Here is an 18,953-nt window from a genome sequence, read left to right on the forward strand (position 1 = left end):
CTGCCCGTTTGATTGAGGATGATACCCTGATGTGAGACTGACGTTGATCTGAAGGGTCTTGAAGAAGGCTGACCAGACTTGAGACGTGAATTGGGGTCTTCTATCGGAGATGATGTCTTCGGGTAAATCGGAATACCAGGTTGCAGAGGTGCTCTGCTGTTTGTAAAGCCAGGGGTATCAGGCGGCAGGCCTTGGAGAACCTATCCACAATGGTAAGGATGGTGGTGTTACCCTCGGAGACAGGCAGATCGGTAATGAAATCAATGACTATATGTGACCAAGGGTGTTGTGGAATGGGAAGAGGATGTAACAGACCGGCAGGTAGTTGGCGTGATGATTTCTGGGTATTGCAGATTTGGCAGTGTCGGACGAAGGTAGTGGTGTCTTGAGCTAAAGAGGGCCACCAGTAGCGATTTTGTAGCACCGCGATGGTGGTGGTAATTCCCGGATGTCCAGAGCTGGGAAGAGCATGAACGTCCTCCAGGATCTGGTTCCGGAGCACATCGGGAACATAAACCCGGTTGGGTGGACAGGCAGACGGGATCTCAGACCGGGAGTTGATTTGCTCAATCTCAGTTTCAACGTCCCATTGAACAGGAGCGACAATGAGGTCTGAAGCCAGAATTGTCTTGGGATCTTGTGATGTGAGCTTGTGGTCACATTGACGTGATAGAGCATCTGCCTTGGTGTTCTTGAAACCTAGACGATAGGTGACTGTGAAGTGGAATCTAGTAAAGATCAGTGACCAGCAAGCTTGTCTGGGGTTCAGTCTCTTGGCGGTGCGTAGGTACTCCAGGTTCTTGTGGTCTGTGAAAACGGTAAAGGAGTGAATAGCACCCTCTAACCAATGGCGCCACTCTTCGAAGGCGGCCTTCATGGCTTGCCACTGAACTGAAGTTTCTTATGAAGCAGCGATAGAAGTTGGCATATCCGAGGAAGCACTGCAGTTCTTTCAGGGTGGTAGGTTATGGCCATTCTAGGACTGGTCTGACCTTGCCCTCATCCATGGTGACTCCTTCTGGGCTGATGACGTACCCCAAGAATGTAGTGTAAGTCTGATGAAATTCGCACTTCTCCAGTTTTGCGTATAGCTGGTGCTGGATGAGCCTCTGGAGGACAGCCCGAACGTGCTGTACATGGTCAGTCAGGGTGTCAGAGTAAATCAAGATGTCGATGTATACTATAACTGTTCTTTGAAGCATGTCTCTGAACACGTCGTTTATGAACGACTGGAAAAATGGAAGGACTGTTCGCCAGGCCGAAAGGCATGACCAAATATTCGTAGTGCCCTGTGCTGGTGGAGAAGGCCGTCTTCCACTCGTCCCCCTCCCTGATACGGATGAGGTTGTACGCACAGCGTAAATCAAGCTTGGTGTAATCCCTCGCGGTGCGGAGCAATTCCAGGGCGGCTGGTACCAACGGGAGTGGATAGCAGAACTTGACTGTAATGTTATTCAGGGCACGATAGTCAATGCAGGGTCTGAGTCCTCTGTCCTTGTTCTGGACAAAGAAGAAACCGGGAGACACCAGAGACGTGGAAGGTCGAATGAAGCCCTTTGTGAGTTCCTCCTCAATACATTTCCTCATGGACTCGGATTCAGGTTGGGAGAGAGGAATTATACGACCCTTGCGAGGTGTGGACCCTGGTTGTAAGTCAATGGCGCAGTCACTGGCGCAATGAGGTGGGAGTTTAGAGGCATTTATTTTGCTGAAGGCTTCTGATAGATCGTGATATTCGGAAGGGAGGTTGTTCGAGCTGGTTCTCCCCACGGGTAAAGTTATCACTCGGACGGATGATGGAGCAACCTGGACGAGGCATTTGGAGTGGCATGAATCGCTCCAGCGAGCAATTTGGTTGGTTCTCCGGAAGATTTGTGGAACGTGTTTGCGAAGCCAGGGCAAACCTAGGATTACAGGTGTGTGTGGAGCTTGGAAGACGTAAAATTGTATGATCTCACGGTGGAGTGCCCCAGTTTGTAGATGGAGTTCCTGGGTGATGTGAGAAACATGACCTGAGCCTAGTGGCCGTCCATCGATGGCTTCGACTGTGAGAGAAGAGGGGCAACTGATTAATGTTATGTTGTCGAGCAAAATCTGCAGATATGAAATTCCCAGCGGCTCCGGAGTCCACTAAAGCACTGGTGGTGGTAATCTGTCGGCCATTGGCCGTGATTACAACGGGCATGGATACACATGAGTTGGGGTTTAGTGCATCGACACTGAGACTCACCGGTCGATATGCTGTTAGACGTGGTCTGGATGGGCAGGCAATACGAAGATGACTGGCCTCGCCATAGTACAAACATGAAGGATCCTTTGTTCTCTCTCCTCTGTGGACAGATGGTAAGTGTTGATCTGCATGGGCTCGGGTTCTTCAGTGCGAGCGGGGATTGAAGCTCGGGGAATTTGGACGTTGCGGAGAGCAGGAATAGTGCGGTGGCTCACTCGGCGAGATCGTATGAGGTTGTCAATTTGAATGGTGAGGTTTATGAACTGGTCGAGGTCTTTACCTTCATCACGACAGGCTAACTCGGACTGTAGTTCATGATTCAAGCCTCTTCGGAAGACCACTTTAAGCGTGTTGTTATTCCAGAAAGTCTGCGCAGCGAGGGTGCAAAAAGTAAGAGCATATTCAGCCGCAGTAAATTTGCCCTGTGTGAGTTCAAGCAGGCGATCGCCAGCACCTTTCCCCTCTTTAGAATGTTCGAAGACCTCACGAAAGCGTTGGAGAAACACATTAAATGACGGAAATGCAGTTCCATCATCCCTCCACACTGCCGTTATCCAATCCAATGCCCTCCCAGTGAGTAACGAGCAGACAAAGGTGATCTTACCAGCTTCAGTGGAATACAGCATGGGTTGTTGCGCAATGAATAAAGAGCATTGGAGAATGAACCCCTTACATTTGCCAGGATCTCCGTCGAACTTTTCTGGATGCGCGAGACGAGGACCCGTGGTAGGTGGGATTACTGCAGGATGGGCAACAGCGGCTGTGGCTTGCGTGGGCGACTGCTCTGATGACGACCCTTGAAGCCCTTGTACTGCTTTGACCAATTCCTCTGTTAAAGAGGTGAGACGACTCAACTGATGATGATGGGCAGCGAGTTGACTTGCTTGGGCAGAGAAGGCTGCGGTCAAGGTTGATATCGCTGCTGGATCTTGAGATGGCAAAGTCTTCTGTTGTGAAGCATCAGAGTCAGAGAGATCCATTTGCAGCTTAATTTATTGAGCAGAGTAGTCAAACAGGCAAGGGTCAGAACCAGCAGATACAGCAGTGAAGACAGGGCTAAATTGTAGTAAAATACCAGGCAGAAGATCAGGGCAGGCAGCAAACAGTCAGAGTCAGAGAACAAAGCAGTAGTGATGTTACATATGACACTGAAGCTTCGATGCGCGTATCACACAAGCGAAACAATTTCTAGTGAAGCCCCGTATCGGAGTGTGTATTGGTTTACTAGAGTCACGTGATCGATGACAAACGAAGCCTCACTTTCTCTCCAGTCACGTGCGCGTTTCACTTTGGGTGTCAGAAGGCTCGAACTCCAGATCGTATTTAACGAGTCGTTGCCTCAGTCTGGTTGATGTGTTTGTGAGGAGAGTGCTGTAGCCTACTTTGAAAGTTAAACAATATATTACATTTAAATAAGCAAAATAAATGTTTCGCTACTTAGGCTATTATTTTTTGTTGTTGTGTCTTTTTGTTTTTGTAAAATCTTTGCACTTTTTTGGTGATTTGAGGTAATTTGGTGTTGGTATTGGGGTTTAGGGTGGGATTAGGGGAGAGGGGTGTTGGTGTTTGGTGAAGGGTTTGTATTTACAGCAATGGCAACATCCAAAAATAATTAAAAACTTTATCAACTTTCTGTCATTGATTAAGCACTATCAGTAACAAGTGTCATAACGCACATTTAATAACAGATGATCCTATCAGACAATGTCCTTATTCATTGTGTGTGTGTGTGTGTGTGTGTGTGTGTAGAGAGAGAGAGAGAGAGAGAGAGGGAGAAATATATAGAGAGATAGCCTACATTAGATCTTATTGAATCATATAAGCTCATTTTATATTTTAATTGTCACATTTTAATGGGTAAAATAATTTATTTAATGAACAAATCAAACACAAACATGAAATGTTTTTATTTGTACACATAACATTGAAACTATGGAGTGTGTTGTGGTTGCTTCATCTGCCAGAGCTTCTAACACAGGCTTCTGCCTGCTTTATTTTAAATAAGCACCAGATGGCGCTGCTCTCGGCGCTGTTCTCGACACTCTCGAAGCTTTGAATCTTTTCCCGGAACAGTCAGGGGAAAGCCTCAGTGATTCATGAGGCTTCATTTCCCCATCCCTACAAAGCAGAAGTAACGTAGGCAGGCAGCAGGCAGGGAGAAATCCAAAACGGGTAGGGTCACAAAACAATCAGGCAGTCACATGAATAAATGCTCAGAAATGTTCACAATAGCAAAACAAGACTTCGCTCAGAGTGTTGTGTGAGTGTGGCTTAAATGAGTGTTTGAACATGAGGTGCAGGTGTGTGTAATCAGTGCAGTGCAGGTGTATGGTGTAATCAGTCCAGGGAGATGCATGATGAGAAATGTAGTGAAAAAGTTAATATTCAGGCGAGGGTGCCCTCTGATGGCTGGAGAGGGAGGTTACAGACTCTGTGATTGTGACAACACGAGACTAGATAATGATCTGAGAGGTCATCGCTCTGATGCAGAATTTCAGTTGAGTGGGGAGAATCTATTTGTTATGGTAATCGGACCGGAAGAGCGGTGTTTTGTCCCGCGACTACAGCGTCTCACCGTCACCCAATTGCCCTGCTGCACGGGCTTTACAGCCGGAACAGCAATGTACAGAGTTCACTAAGCTAGTCGCATCCAAAGCAGTATCTAAAGCCCTTGCACTCTTACAATTAACCTTGATTAAAGTTTGGATGCGTGTCTCTAGTTCTGAAATCTTCTCTGTCAGCCTCTGCCAGCCAGTTTAAAACTTTATCTCTAACATTAGTTATGTTAGAGATAAAGTTTTAAACTGGCAGACGGCCAATTTTACGGCAGACGGCCTATGCTAGTCAACTTAAGCCAAAAGAGTAACACTTGACGATGTATGACGTAGGATTTAGGAGTAGTGCAAGCTTTGACGCCTCTCACGGTTCAAACAAACAGGGCTGGGCAACAAACTCAAGCTCCTGCGACATTTCTCTTTAAAAATTGTCGTTTTCGACTTTTAATTCATGACTGGTGTTTTGTTTTACTCTATTCTCTCTGCTTCCACATTCGTCTTTACGTTGTGTGCCAAGGTCAAGGGTTACTCTTTCGCCGCAAATCGATGCGTACAGCCGTCTGCCGGAACGCATCGCTTCACTTCAGAAGGCCTTTATTAACCCCCCCAGAGCCGTGTGGAGCACTTTTATCATGGATGGATACACTTTGATGGACTTCAAAAAAAACAAAAAACATTCACTGCCATTATAAAGCTTGTGTCACAGCCAACCACATCTTCAGCACCAGATCTCATCACTCCACCCACCCGATCTCAATCACCAGAATTCTAATTCATTTCACCTGCTGCATCTAATCAAGACTACCCATAAATACCCACACAATCCGTTCACAAACTGTCTGGTCTTGTCAATGACTACAGCTCATTGCTACCGACTTCTACCTGTGTTTCATCAGCCTCCTATGATCTGATTATGTTCTTCTTCATTACGATTCATCTTCTTCATCACCGCTCGTCTCCGTACCTGCTGACTACAAACAAACTCTCATTGAGCTAAGTTTTGCTTACCTGTTGATTTCCTTTCAATAAACCTCCTCAACAATCTCCGTATGTCTCCTCTTCTGTGTAACCATGCCAGCTTGGAAGAGCCAGGAGATTTTTGTATATATATAACTCCAATTGTATTTGTCTGAATGTCATATACACCTAGGATGGCTTGAGGGTGAGTAAATCATGGGCTATTAAAATCTACAGGATTTAAAAGCCTTATACAGAATTGACCCTCGCTCCCTGCATCAGACTATTTAACCCAATTCCTGCTGTTCTAATTTCTCAATTTCTCAAGGAGGAATTCAGGAGAATCACCACAATTACCCTGGAGCAGAGCTTCATGTACAACCTTGACCACTTTACACCAAAAATAATTGCCCTGATGAGGGCCAAGGGAGGTGTTGTGGGGACCAAGCTAAGGCCATACTTGGACAAATTGAGTCAGGTGTGTTTCTTCAAAATTGTGGTTGTTTACATGTTTGGAAGTAAGATGTACTTAATGTATCTCTCATACACGCGCACACACTGCCATGTGTACAGTGAGCTAAGCACTAAGCAAAAAAATAAATAAATAAAATTTACCATATTTACTTAATTTCATAAAAGCAAGCTTCCTGTCAATAAAACAATAAATAAACTTTACTTAATTACTTTAAATAAATATAACTTCTAAATGAATTATAATTTGGTAATTTTTTCTTAATTTTCTTCACGAGTGTTAAGTTCACTATTAAGAAGATTGTACTTGATAATGACATGTCAGTTGTACTTGATATTACAGCAGTAAAATTTACTTAAAATCTACTCATGCAAATTGTTACGAGGATTTTATCAAGTAAATCCTACAAGTTATTTTTAGTTGAAAACGGTGTTGTGTAAACAGCACTACATTAATCCAGATACATTTGAAAACTGCGTTTTCGTTTATAAACGCTCTCTGTCCACACTAGCGTTTTCAGGCGTTTTCGGACGTTTCAGTGTGGATGAGAAACTTTTGAAAAAAGCCTGAAACGCTAAATTCATTAGCGAAAACGTATTAGTGTGGACATGACGTAAGACCTTGATTAGCTGGTTCAGGTGTGTTTAATTGGCATTGAAGCTGAACTCTGCAGGACAGTGGTCCTCCAGGAGCAGGATTGGACACCCCTGGTCTAGGTCTTGGAAGAGAAAGACAACTGAGGGGTGTCTCTCAGCATTTTGAAGAGAGCATAAGATGATGTATAAGAGCTGGGAAAGTCTGTAAGATCTGTGGAAAAATTGTATAGCATTTTATTAAGGCCAATTAGTATGACTGACAGTAACAAACATGCTCACACACACACACACACACACACGTTATTCAGTTTTATTATGATTATGATTATCATTTATTATGATGCTAGTCAAGTCAAGTCAGCTTTATTTATATAACGCTTTTTACAATACAGATTGTTTCAAATCAGCTTTACAGAGATAACGGGAAAATAGTTCTACAAAGTTTGTTTCAAGAAGAAAATAGCGTCACAGTCCAGCTTAAGTAAGTTCAGTGATGGTTTGTTGTAAAAAAGTTATTAATTTAGTTAATTTATATGTATAGCCGCTCTGGAGAAAACCATGATGTTATCGTCCAGCTCAGTTCAGTTTTCATTTAAAGGGATAGTTCACTTTGAAATTCATTTTTGGTATGTTTTAGCTTACCTCAAGGGCATCCAAGATGTAGGTGTCTTTTTTTCCGCGGTAGTTTCAATTTTGATATTTTTAGGTCAAACTGTTCTTGTCTGTCAGTCATATAATGCAGGTCTATGGTCACGGTCTCAAAACACCAAATTAAAACAATTCCCCGTCGTCCAAATTAAACAATTCCCCATCGTAAGTACACATTGATGGCCTGAGACACGAAACGAGCGGTTTGTGTGAGAAAACGAACAGTATTTATATCGTTTTTACCTCTTATACGCAGACATGTCCGAGTGATCTGATCTGACGTGTACGCAGACTGGTGCATAGATATATACACTAGATCTCACCTTAAAGACATTCGTTCCAATGAACTGCCGTAGACAAAGCGACATCTAGTGTATATATATCTATGCACCAGTCTGCGTACACGTCACACACCAGGATGCGCGAGCGCCCTCAGATCACTTGGACGTGGCTGCGTATAAGAGCTAAAAACTATATAAATACTGTTCGTTTTCTCACACAAACCGCTCGTTTCGTGTCTCAGGCCATCAATGTGTACTTACGATGGGGAATTGTTTAATTTGGACGACGAGGAATTGTTTTAATTTGGACTCTGTGCTTGTGTTTTGAGACCGTGACCATAGACCTGCATTATATGACTGACAGACAAGAACGGTTTGACCTAAAAATATCAAAATTGAAACTACCGCGGAAAAAAAGACACCTACATCTTGGATGCCCTTGAGGTAAGCTAAAACATACCAAAAATGAATTTCAAAGTGAACTATCCCTTTAATGGTGTCAATGCAGGCAGATCAATAATATTGTTGAATATTAAATTAAATGTCCTCAACTTAAGCTAATGCAGGGGTTTCCAACCACATTCCTTGAGTCCCCCATCACTGCAAACCATCCCATACCCGACCTGTTTACATTGACTTGAAAAGGTATGATGAAGGAATATTTAAACTTTACATTAACAAAGTTATGCATTACTCCACATGGTTTCCATCAAGATAACAGCTAAAGGGGTGCCAGATTTCCCCTGTGCTAACTTAACACACACACACACACACACACACACACACACACACACACACACACACACAAATAGTGTTCAATTGTTGAAGCTGGTGCACATTTGCTCATTTTATTCATTTTTGTTACACGCACCAATTATGTAAAAAATTCTGTGTTGAATAAAAAGCTTTCAAAATATTTTTTTTGTCTAAATCCTTTTTTCATAATGTTACATATCACCCCAGTGGATATCATAGTGTTACATCTCACCCCAGGGTACTAATCCGGGCTATGGTGTGAATTGTAACATTTTACTCCTCTTGTTTAAAACTAAATCATGCATTTTCTGTTTGTGCTGCAAAGATAACAGCTATGTGATTTAATAGCTGACACTTGTAACTAGCTTGAATCACATTTTGAACGCACCGGCTTAAGGTTCTCCACACAGCGAAGCTAAAAATAACAGTAGTAGGGAGTGTTGGCTGGCTGTTAATATCGTTGAGACTTGGGATGAGTTTTTGTACTAGTTATGTTGCCCAGACAAACTTTGGTTAATATTTACATTAGTTTGTAATGTTCATTTATTTAATTGTTGCATTATCTTTGTTTCAATACATGTTCTTTTTAATATGATGTAATTTAATTTATTTTCTAGCCCAAGCCACCTAAAGATTCTTTTCAGGTTATCCTCAGTTTATTACATCATTGTGACTAGGCAGACCAAGTCTTTGAACATATAATTGGTGCCTTTGATCTGTAAATTTGACCGTGTATTAATGTGTGTAATGTGTCCGCTGACGTAAAGTTCAAAATGAGTTTTTAGCAGTTATTGCTGCCATTAGGGCTGAATGAGCGTCCATAGGAGACACAAACAGAAGACCAGACCAGACCTTCTGCCACTATTGAACGACTGTGTGTTAGATTTTGTGTTATGTTCCATAACAATGTTCTTGCTTGCTATATATTGCTCAATTTGAGGTACCCAGTATGAACAGTTATACGTTTTCCAGTTTGAATTGTCATTGAGAGAACTAATCACTGTATATGATCCATCAACAGCAGAATTAATGTACTGAGTTGATTGACTTGTTAGATTGACTGTTCCATGAAACCAGTGGATGCGCCCATCATGGTTTGACCTCTCAACCTTGCATGTCACCTTGTTCCCATCTTCATGTATCTGGTCAATTTTCTGAGGACACTCTGAGGAAAGAAAGATCATTTGATTAATGTTGACTTGTGATGCTAAAATGCATCTTGAATGACATAAAGTTAATGAGGGTTGGCTAAAATTTGCCCATAGCTCTGAAGAAAAGCAAACACAATAAATATATATATATATATATATATATATATATATATATATATATATATATATATATATATATATATATACACTCACCTAAAGGATTATTAGGAACACCTGTTCAATTTCTCATTAATGCAATTATCTAATCAACCAATCACATGGCAGTTGCTTCAATGCATTTAGGGGTGTGGTCCTGGTCAAGACAATCTCCTGAACTCCAAACTGAATGTCAGAATGGGAAAGAAAGGTGATTTAAGCAATTTTGAGCGTGGCATGGTTGTTGGTGCCAGACGGGCCGGTCTGAGTATTTCACAATCTGCTCAGTTCCTGGGATTTTCACGCACAACCATTTCTAGGGTTTACAAAGAATGGTGTGAAAAGGGAAAAACATCCAGTATGCGGCAGTCCTGTGGGCGAAAATGCCTTGTTGATGCTAGAGGTCAGAGGAGAATGGGCCGACTGATTCAAGCTGATAAAAGAGCAACTTTGACTGAAATAACCACTCGTTACAACCGAGGTATGCAGCAAAGCATTTGTGAAGCCACAACACGCACAACCTTGAGGCAGATGGGCTACAACAGCAGAAGACCCCACCGGGTACCACTCATCTCCACTACAAATAGGAAAAAGAGGCTACAATTTGCACGAGCTCACCAAAATTAGACAGTTGAAGACTGGAAAAATGTTGCCTGGTCTGATGAGTCTCGATTTCTGTTGAGACATTCAGATGGTAGAGTCAGAATTTGGCGTAAACAGAATGAGAACATGGATCCATCATGCCTTGTTACCACTGTGCAGGCTGGTGGTGGTGGTGTAATGGTGTGGGGGATGTTTTCTTGGCACACTTTAGGCCCCTTAGTGCCAATTGGGCATTGTTTAAATGCCACGGCCTACCCGAACATTGTTTCTGACCATGTCCATCCCTTTATGACCACCATGTACCCATCCTCTGATGGCTACTTCCAGCAGGATAATGCACCGTCACAAAGCTCGAATCATTTAAATTGGTTTCTTGAACATGACAATGAGTTCACTGTACTAAAATGGCCCCCACAGTCACCAGATCTCAACCCAATAGAGCATCTTTGGGATGTGGTGGAACGGGAGCTTCGTGCCCTGGATGTGCATCCCACAAATCTCCATCAACTGCAAGATGCTATCCTATCAATATGGGCCAACATTTCTAAAGAATGCTTTCAGCACCTTGTTGAATCAATGCCACGTAGAATTAAGGCAGTTCTGAAGGTGAAAGGGGGTCACACACAGTATTAGTATGGTGTTCCTAATAATCCTTTAGGTGAGTGTATATATATATATATATATATTCCCTCAATTTTGCATGGACATACAGTACACCATCATGCTCTTAGAACAGATTTCATGCTCTTGATTTCATGATGAAGGATTTGTTGGAGAAATAAATAAGTTGATTCTTCACTCCCTATCATAAACTTTCAGCCTACATACCCAGTGTCACATTGGTATCAGCATTTGTATGTCCATGGGAGGATCGGAGTTTGCAGATATAGCGTCCAATGTCATCTGGTTTTGGGTAGGCAATAGTTAGTACCAGCTGTTTGTTTGCCATATATTGGCAGCTGAAAAAACGTCTGATTGCTGTATTGTTTTCCGAGCATATTGTTTTATTTGATTCTTTAATCCAGCTTAGATGAGTAACCTGGAATTCACTGTCCTTTTCATCAGATAGAGATACATTGCAGTGCAGAGTGATGGCCTGGTGGCAGTAGGATATTACAGGTTTGGTAACTAGTACACTAACCATGCCTGCGTAAGAGAAAGACAGGGTAATACTTTATAAAAATGTTCAGTTATGAGTCATTTAAGTTATTAGTTGATGATGAACTAATCATTTACAAAACATTAATATACATTCATAAACGAATAAGTGATATAACTGAATTACAAAACATAAAATGTTAGCATAAGTATTTTTTTTTTTTTTAAAGATGTATTTATTGGTATCAATACATTCTCTTTTTTTTCCCCATCACAACATTTAACAAGAACGTTAAAGGAAGAAAAAAAAAAACAATAAGCCCTGATTGTGACATTACGCCCCCTCCCAGAAAGGCGCAACCTTGGAGGAGGTTTTGGTGGAGGACGGTAGTCCGGGAGAGGGATGGAACAGAAGGAAGTCCAGGGAGCAGGGACGTGCAGTCAGGGTAGGCAGTGCCTCACCAAAGGAAATGTTGACATTACATTTATTAATTCCAAGAGCTTTATTAATTCACCACATTATTAATTGCATTTATTTTATTCCAAATATACATTTTTGTAACAAAAATTTTCAGGAATACACATTTAATATACTCATTTTGCCATTGTTTGCTCCTAAAACCATTGTTTCATGCAGGAAATTCAAGGCCATGGCCATTGAGGCAGAGGTTAGCAGTGCCTCTTTGGTCCATAGAACGTAGTTTACGTAGATTTGCGCATGCGCAGTCAGTTCTCATGCTGTCTTGAATTATCAACATTGAGGCAGAGACCGAGCTTGCTTCATGTCACGTGATCCACTCGGTCTCACTCAATCCACGCTTCCCGATACTTAGCATCTAGCGGCGCCTAGCGTTGGCTGTCAACAGGCCCGGGGTGGGTAATCGGGAGAATCGGGAGAATTCCCGATGGGCCGCTTCACTTTTGGGCCGGTCGAGGATTTATTTATTTTTTTCACATTTGTCACGTTAGTTACATTAGGCTACACACATTCTGCATTCTGACACCGCAGCGCGCAGCCTCTGCATGGGTTGTACCATGTGAGGGAGTTCTCCCCTCCCCTCCTATAGAGTTGGTTGGGTCCATAGCCCGTCTTTTCCAAAACGTTTTCTCAGGAAGGCTACCGCGGCACCGCCGGCGCCTACCGATAGCTGGGCCGGCCCTACCATAACGGTACGCGTCAGGGAGGATGGATGGGAGGAAGAGGCCAGGAGGTATGGAAGCTTGTTTCCGCCACAGAATAAAACATTTTTATTAAAACAAAAGATAATTGCGACTTTTTATCTCACAATTGCGAGTTTACATCTCGCAATTCTGTCATTATTTCTCAGAATTGCAAGATATAAAGTTGCAATTGTGTGTTATAAAGTCAGAATTGCGAGATATAAAGTCAGAATTGCGTGAAATAAAGTCGCAATTGCATGTTATAAAGTCAGAATTGCAAGCCTACCCATGACAAGATTTCACTGCACGTTACTGCCAGGGAGGTGCAGATCCAGGGCATGGCATTGAGCAGGAAAAGCCTGATGGCGCTCCAGGCCAAAACCAGGACAGCGTCCCACGGCCGCGTTGCTGGACGGAGGAGCCATGGTGGTGGGGGTCTCCATGCTACCCTGGTGACGATTGGAGGTAACAGAGCTGATGGAGGTGGAGCCCTTGGTGCAGACAGAGAGCGGAAGGAGCAGAGTAATGCTGATGGTCCCCCAGTCCACGACGGAGCCACAGCGACGACCCCCCATAAAATATGTGGGTTTTTGTCTCATAAAATACAATATTTTTTCAGGAGTATTATATATTATTATATAATAATAGGATATAAATTAATTAATCTAGTGCTTCTATTCCATTCCGTTTTTTTTTTTCAGATTTCCAGTTTTTAAGTATGCATTTTTTGGCTGCAGTGCTTGCAAGCAATATAAAATACTTTTCATAATGAGTCAGGTGAAGTGAGCTGACATCAACCAGTATCCAAACTTGAGGATCAGGATCAAGATAATGTTTTGATATTTCAGAAATTATTGCAAAAATATACTTCCAAAAAGCCTCCAGTAGAGCAGTCTGGCAGTCTGGTGCACCTCTGTCCGGCGGCCACTGCTTTTTGGATGGGGCCCCTCGTCCAAAAGCCTGTGAGTTCTCGCCCGTTCTGATGGGCAGAGCTTACAAGGCCTGTGGGCAAGCTGCCTCCTCTTGCGTGCCATAGCGCTGCTACAGTTCTTTCAGGCCAGGGCACTCATGGACATGCACGAGGGTAGCCCAGACCGTGCGCTCATAGGTGAGCTCCGCACCGCATCCGACCTCGCCCTCTGGGGCACGAGTAGGGTTGGGAATCGTAATAAATTTTCCTGTTTCGGTTCCGCCTAACGATTCCAGTTCCGATTCCAGTTCCATTAAAATTATTTAACAACTAATAAATAAATAGTGGTAAGGAAAAATGCACAATACTCAACTCAAACAATCCTTTTTGTGTTTATTACTTACTGTCAAATGAATTTACAGGTTGGCAATGTCCCAAAAAATCAACATATATTACAGTATATAGCAATTTTTGCAAAAAAAATAAAATAAAAAATTTTGTGAAGGAAAATCAACATGTCTTATAACTGTTAACTGAAACTGAATAACTATAATTTAAACTGTCTTATACATTTTCTCTCTCTGTCTCTGCATAAAACCTAGTTATAAATTATATTTATGAGTTATTTTTATAGTATATTAATTTACAAGTTATAAATAGTTAGCAGTTAACTATATCAGTTAACTTTATAATAAATGGTAGTTTAGCTGCATGCATGTGCCTAAACACTTACCTAAACCATGGGGACTCAATGGTGGAAAAAGGATGTAAACTTTTCACTATAAACCGTGTAACAGCCCTGTGGCACTCATTCGTCATTTTACTCTGTCGTCATTTTTCCTTTACTCGCTAAAGTAAACGGAATTACAGTGTCTGACGTTCCAGGAGCGGGTGTGGGTGTGGCGCATTGCGTGGTATCCGCGCTTGCCGCGCTATGTTTAACATCTGAAGAAAAACTATTAAAGGATACGCTCCCAGCACTTCGCAGTTCGCACACACATTGCACAAGAACCGTTTTCGGAACCGAAACATAGGAATTTCGCACAGTTCCGGTATTTAAAAAAAAACAGAATCGGTTCTGCATAAGAACCGGTTTTCGGTTCCCAACCCTAGGCACGAGTGTCGTGGCGTGCGTGATCGGTCTGGCGATGTCCACGTTAGTGGTCCAGGAGCGCCATTGTTGGCTCAGCCTGGTTGTTATGGCGGATGTGGACAAGGTTCGGTTCCTGGTCTCCCCAATTTCCCAGGTTGGGCTGTTCGGCGACGTGGTAGAGAGCTGCACCCAACAGTTCTCTACGCCCAGGCGCAGTCGGAGGCAATCCGACACATCCTGCCCCGGCGGGCCGCTGCTGCCATCACCCCGCCGCCCTGTGACAGATCATCCGCCTGCTCGTCGCCGAGGGCATCCCCCTGCCGCCGCTTCCGCTCCCTCTGGCCTACAGCAGCAGCCTTCACCTAGGCCTCAGCGTAGAGTGAGCCGCAGGCAGGCCGCCCAGCCTGTATCAGTCACTGCCAAGCCAGGTGGCAACTGTAAGACTAAGCGTCCCTGATACAGGCTGCCCGGGGACAGGGAACAAGCTCTTCAGACGGTTACCGTTCCGACACTGGCTCTCCGGAGTCCAGTGGTACCCCAATTGTCACAAGAGCAAGTTCCTCTGTTCCTGGGCCCCCAAGCCTTGCACCCCTCGGCCCCTTCTTGTGTCGGCAGCCGGCAGCCGGGTACGGTTCGAGAACCCGATTATGCCTTCTCCCGTAGCCCCTGCCGACCAGTGGAGTCAGGTAAGTGTTGATTCGCACACTCAGACCTCGCTTCGGGCCACCTCCGGGCCCTCTGAACCAGGTCACTGTCCTCCACCCCGCTGCCCCCCTCCGGGTACGTCTGTGGTACCTCTGGTCCCTCTGTCCCGGTCTGTGGAAGCCCGGAGAGAGCTTCCCGGCCGGTCCAGCTGGCTCCTCCGTACCATCAGACTTGGCAACACGATTCAGTTCTTCCAGCATCCGCCCAAGTTCAGTGGCGTTCTGTACACTTCAGTGCTGTCCGAACGTGCCCCTGTCATGCGTGCGGAGATCGCAGTCCTACTGGCGAAGGATGCAATAAAACCGGTTCCGTTAGCCAATATGAAGTCGGGTTTCTACAGCCCATACTTCATTGCACCCAAGAAAGGAGGTGGGTTACGACCAATCTTGAACCTGCGACACTTGAATCGGGCCCTTCACAAGCTTCCGTTCAAGATGCTAACGCACAAATGCATCCTTCGGTGCATCCGTCCCCGAGATTGGTTTGCAGCGGTCGACCTGAAGGACGCGTACTTTCATGTCTCCATCATGCCGCGACTCAGGCGATTCCTGCACTTCGCGTTCGAGGGTCGAGCTTATCAGTACAAATTCCTACCCTTCGGGCTGGCCCTGTCTCCCCGCGTCTTTCACGAAGGTCGCTCAAGCAGCCCTTGCTCCTTTGAGAGAGCGTGGCACTCGCATTCTCAACTATCTCGATGACTGGCTGATACTAGCTCAGTCTCGGGAACAGTTGTGCGAACACAGGGATGTGTTGCTCCAACATATCAGCCAGTTGGGTCTTCGGGTCAACTGGGAAAAGAGCAAACTCGCCCCGTGCAGAGGATCTCTTTTCTCGGTATGGAGCTGGACTCGGTCCAACAGACAGCGTACCTCACAGAGGAACGTGTCCAGTCATTGCTGACCTGCCTGAGTACGCTCAAGAGCAGAGTAGCGGTTCCACTGAAACATTTTCAGAGGCTCCTGGGGCATATGGCAGCCGCAGCCGTAGTAATACTGCTCGGCCTGCTTCATATGAGACCTCTTCAGCACTGGCTTCACGACCGAGTCCCGAGGGAGGTGTGGCACAGCGGCACGTTTCGGGTGAGAATCACTTCAGCCGGTCGCAAAACCCTCAGCCGGTGGTCAGACCCTTCGTTTTTCCGGGCCGGAGTGCCCCTAGAACAGGTGTCGAGACATGCTGTGGTTTTCACAGACGCCTCCAACACCGGCTGGGGGGCCACGTTCGACGAGCATGCAGTGGCGGGGATCTGGACGGGCCCCCAACTGCATTGGCACATCAACTGCCTCGAGTTGTTTGCAGTGCACATTGCCTTGAGACGTCTCAAAACGTTGTTGCTCGGCAAGCATGTACTGCTCCGTACGGACAACACTGCGGCTGCTGCGTACATCAACCGTCAAGGTGGTCTACACTCCCGTTGCATGTCACAACTCGCTCATCACCTCCTCCTGTGGAGGCAGAAGCAACTGAGGTCGCTTCGTGTCATTCATATCTCTGGCCTGCTCAATTGTGCCGCCAATGCGCTCTCACGACAGCCTGTGTTCAGAGGTGAGTGGAGAATCCATCCCCAGACGGTCCAGCTGATCTGGACCAACTTCGGGGCCGCACAGATAGATCTGTTTGCCTCCCCGGACTCGTCCCATTGCCAGTTTTTTTATTCCCTGACCGAGGGAACCCTCGGCAGGGACGCCCTGGCACACAGCTGGCCTCGGGGCCTCCGAGAGTATGCGTTTCCCCCAGTAAGCCTTCTTACACAGACACTGTGCAAATCAGGGAGGAAGAGGAGCAGGTCTTGCTAGTCGCCCCTTATTGGCCCAACCGGTCCTGGTTCCCCAAACTCATACTCCTCTCGACAGCCCCTCCCTGGCCCATCCCTCTGAGGGAAGACCTCCTCTCTCAGAGACGGGGCACCTTATGGCACCCGCGACCAGACCTCTGGAAACTCCATGTCTGGTCCCTGGACGGGACGCGGAGGTTCTAGGTGATCTACCACAGTCAGTCGTAGACACCATCACTTCTGCAAGAGCGCCCTCTACGAGGCACGCTTACGCTTTAAAGTCGAACCTATTCGTTGAATGGTGTTCTTCTCATCGAGAAGACCCCCGAAATTGCTCGATCCTTGCCGTGCTTTCTTTCCTGCAAGAGCGATTGGAGCGTGGGCTGTCTCCCTCCACCCTCAAGGTGTATGTTGCCTCTATTGCCGCACATCACGATGCAGTAGATGGGAGATCCATTGGAAAGCATGACTTGATCGTCAGGTTCCTGAGGGGTGCGAGGAGATTAAATCCCCCTCGTCCCCCCTCTATACCTTCTTGGGACTTATCTCTGGTGTTAACTGCACTGCAGAGATCTCCCTTTGAGCCACTGCGGGCAGCTGAGTTAAAAGTTCTGTCTCTAAAAACAGTTCTCCTGCTCACTTTGGCCTCCATCAAGAGGGTAGGGGACCTGCATGCATTTTCGGGCCGGCTAACACTCACATCGTTCTGAGACCCCGGCCTGGATATGTGCCCAAGGTTCCTACCACTCCCTTTCGGGACCAGGTGGTGAACCTGCAAGCGCTGCCCCCGGAGGAGGCAGACCCAGCCCTGGCTTTTCTCTGTCCAGTCCGTTCTCTACGGATATATGTTGACAGAACGCAAAGCTTTAGGACCTCAGATCAGCTCTTCATCTGTTATGGAGGCCAGCAGAAGGGAAAGGCTGTCTCTAAGCAGAGGTTGACCCACTGGATAGTGGATGCCATCATCTTGGCGTATGAGTCCCAAGGTGTACCTTGTCCCCTGGGTTTGCGAGCTCACTCCACTCGGAGTGTAGCCGCCTCCTGGGCGTTGGCGCAGGGTGCCTCGCTTACAGATTTTTTGTAGAGCTGCGGGCTGGGCGACACCTAACACGTTCGCTAGATTCTATAGCCTACGTGTCGAGCCGGTTGCTTCCCGTGTGCTCTCTTCACATAGAAGTTAGCCCCGCTCGATGTGTCGGCTTGCTGCGCCATTCCCCTCCTATGGACTGGATACGTGTGCCATCTATTGCTCCAGTAGAGTTCTCCTTAACCGCACCCTGTTGAGCTCCTCCATACCCCTTACGGCTCGGACGTGGCGGAGCGTCCGATGCTAGGCCTACCACTCGTATGCATTGGTGGAACTTGTGTTAGGCTTGGTCCATATGTTGTGATCCTACGACGATCCCATGTGTGTATTTTCCACGGTACGATTCCCTCCAGTGAGCCCGTGTCTTTCCCTTGGCAGAGTTTCTGCCGTCACAGTTTTGGTTGATCCTCCCCCCTGTTAGGCTGGAGTCATCCCAGTGACATTCCATATGTTGTGTTGCCCGACATTTCGCCCAGCTCATATGTGTATCTCCCACGTTTCCCCCCTTCGGGCTGGATGTGGCTTCCGTAGCGTTACCCTTCCTTCCATCGAACAGGGCACGCTTTCCCAGTGTTATCCAAGTCTACTGAGCGGGTCTTGCGGAACAGCAGTGACTTCCCTGGCCTAAGCCCTGTCCTATCACCGCCTCAAGATGCGGGAGGTTCATCTGGCTTTTGTCAAGGCACTGGAAGGTGGCAGCTCTAGTGGCTCTTTCCATGA

General features: G+C 45.7%; 1 protein-coding gene and 1 long non-coding RNA gene across 2 annotated transcripts in view; one reads left to right on the top strand and one right to left on the bottom strand.

The window, feature by feature from the left end:
- Positions 1-7,106: 7,106 nt before the first annotated feature.
- LOC309474471 overlaps positions 7,107-18,953 on the bottom strand; it is a 101,381-nt gene continuing 89,534 nt past the window's right edge. The window contains exons 3-4 of the long non-coding RNA XR_014197302.1: positions 11,234-11,551; positions 7,107-9,660 (exon numbers count right to left, since the gene is read on the bottom strand). This is a non-coding gene — a long non-coding RNA (uncharacterized lncRNA). The remainder of the gene's footprint in view (positions 9,661-11,233; positions 11,552-18,953) is intronic.
- Positions 13,173-18,946, top strand: LOC309474412 (uncharacterized protein). The gene is made up of 2 exons (XM_082136990.1): positions 13,173-18,338; positions 18,481-18,946. The coding sequence occupies exon 1, from the start codon at positions 16,209-16,211 to the stop codon at positions 17,166-17,168; it is 960 nt and encodes a 319-aa protein (XP_081993116.1). The 5' UTR covers positions 13,173-16,208; the 3' UTR covers positions 17,169-18,338; positions 18,481-18,946.

This window comes from Leuciscus leuciscus, assembly GCF_965113295.1.
Source record: "Leuciscus leuciscus genome assembly, chromosome: 14".
Taxonomy (NCBI): Eukaryota; Metazoa; Chordata; class Actinopteri; order Cypriniformes; family Leuciscidae; genus Leuciscus; species Leuciscus leuciscus.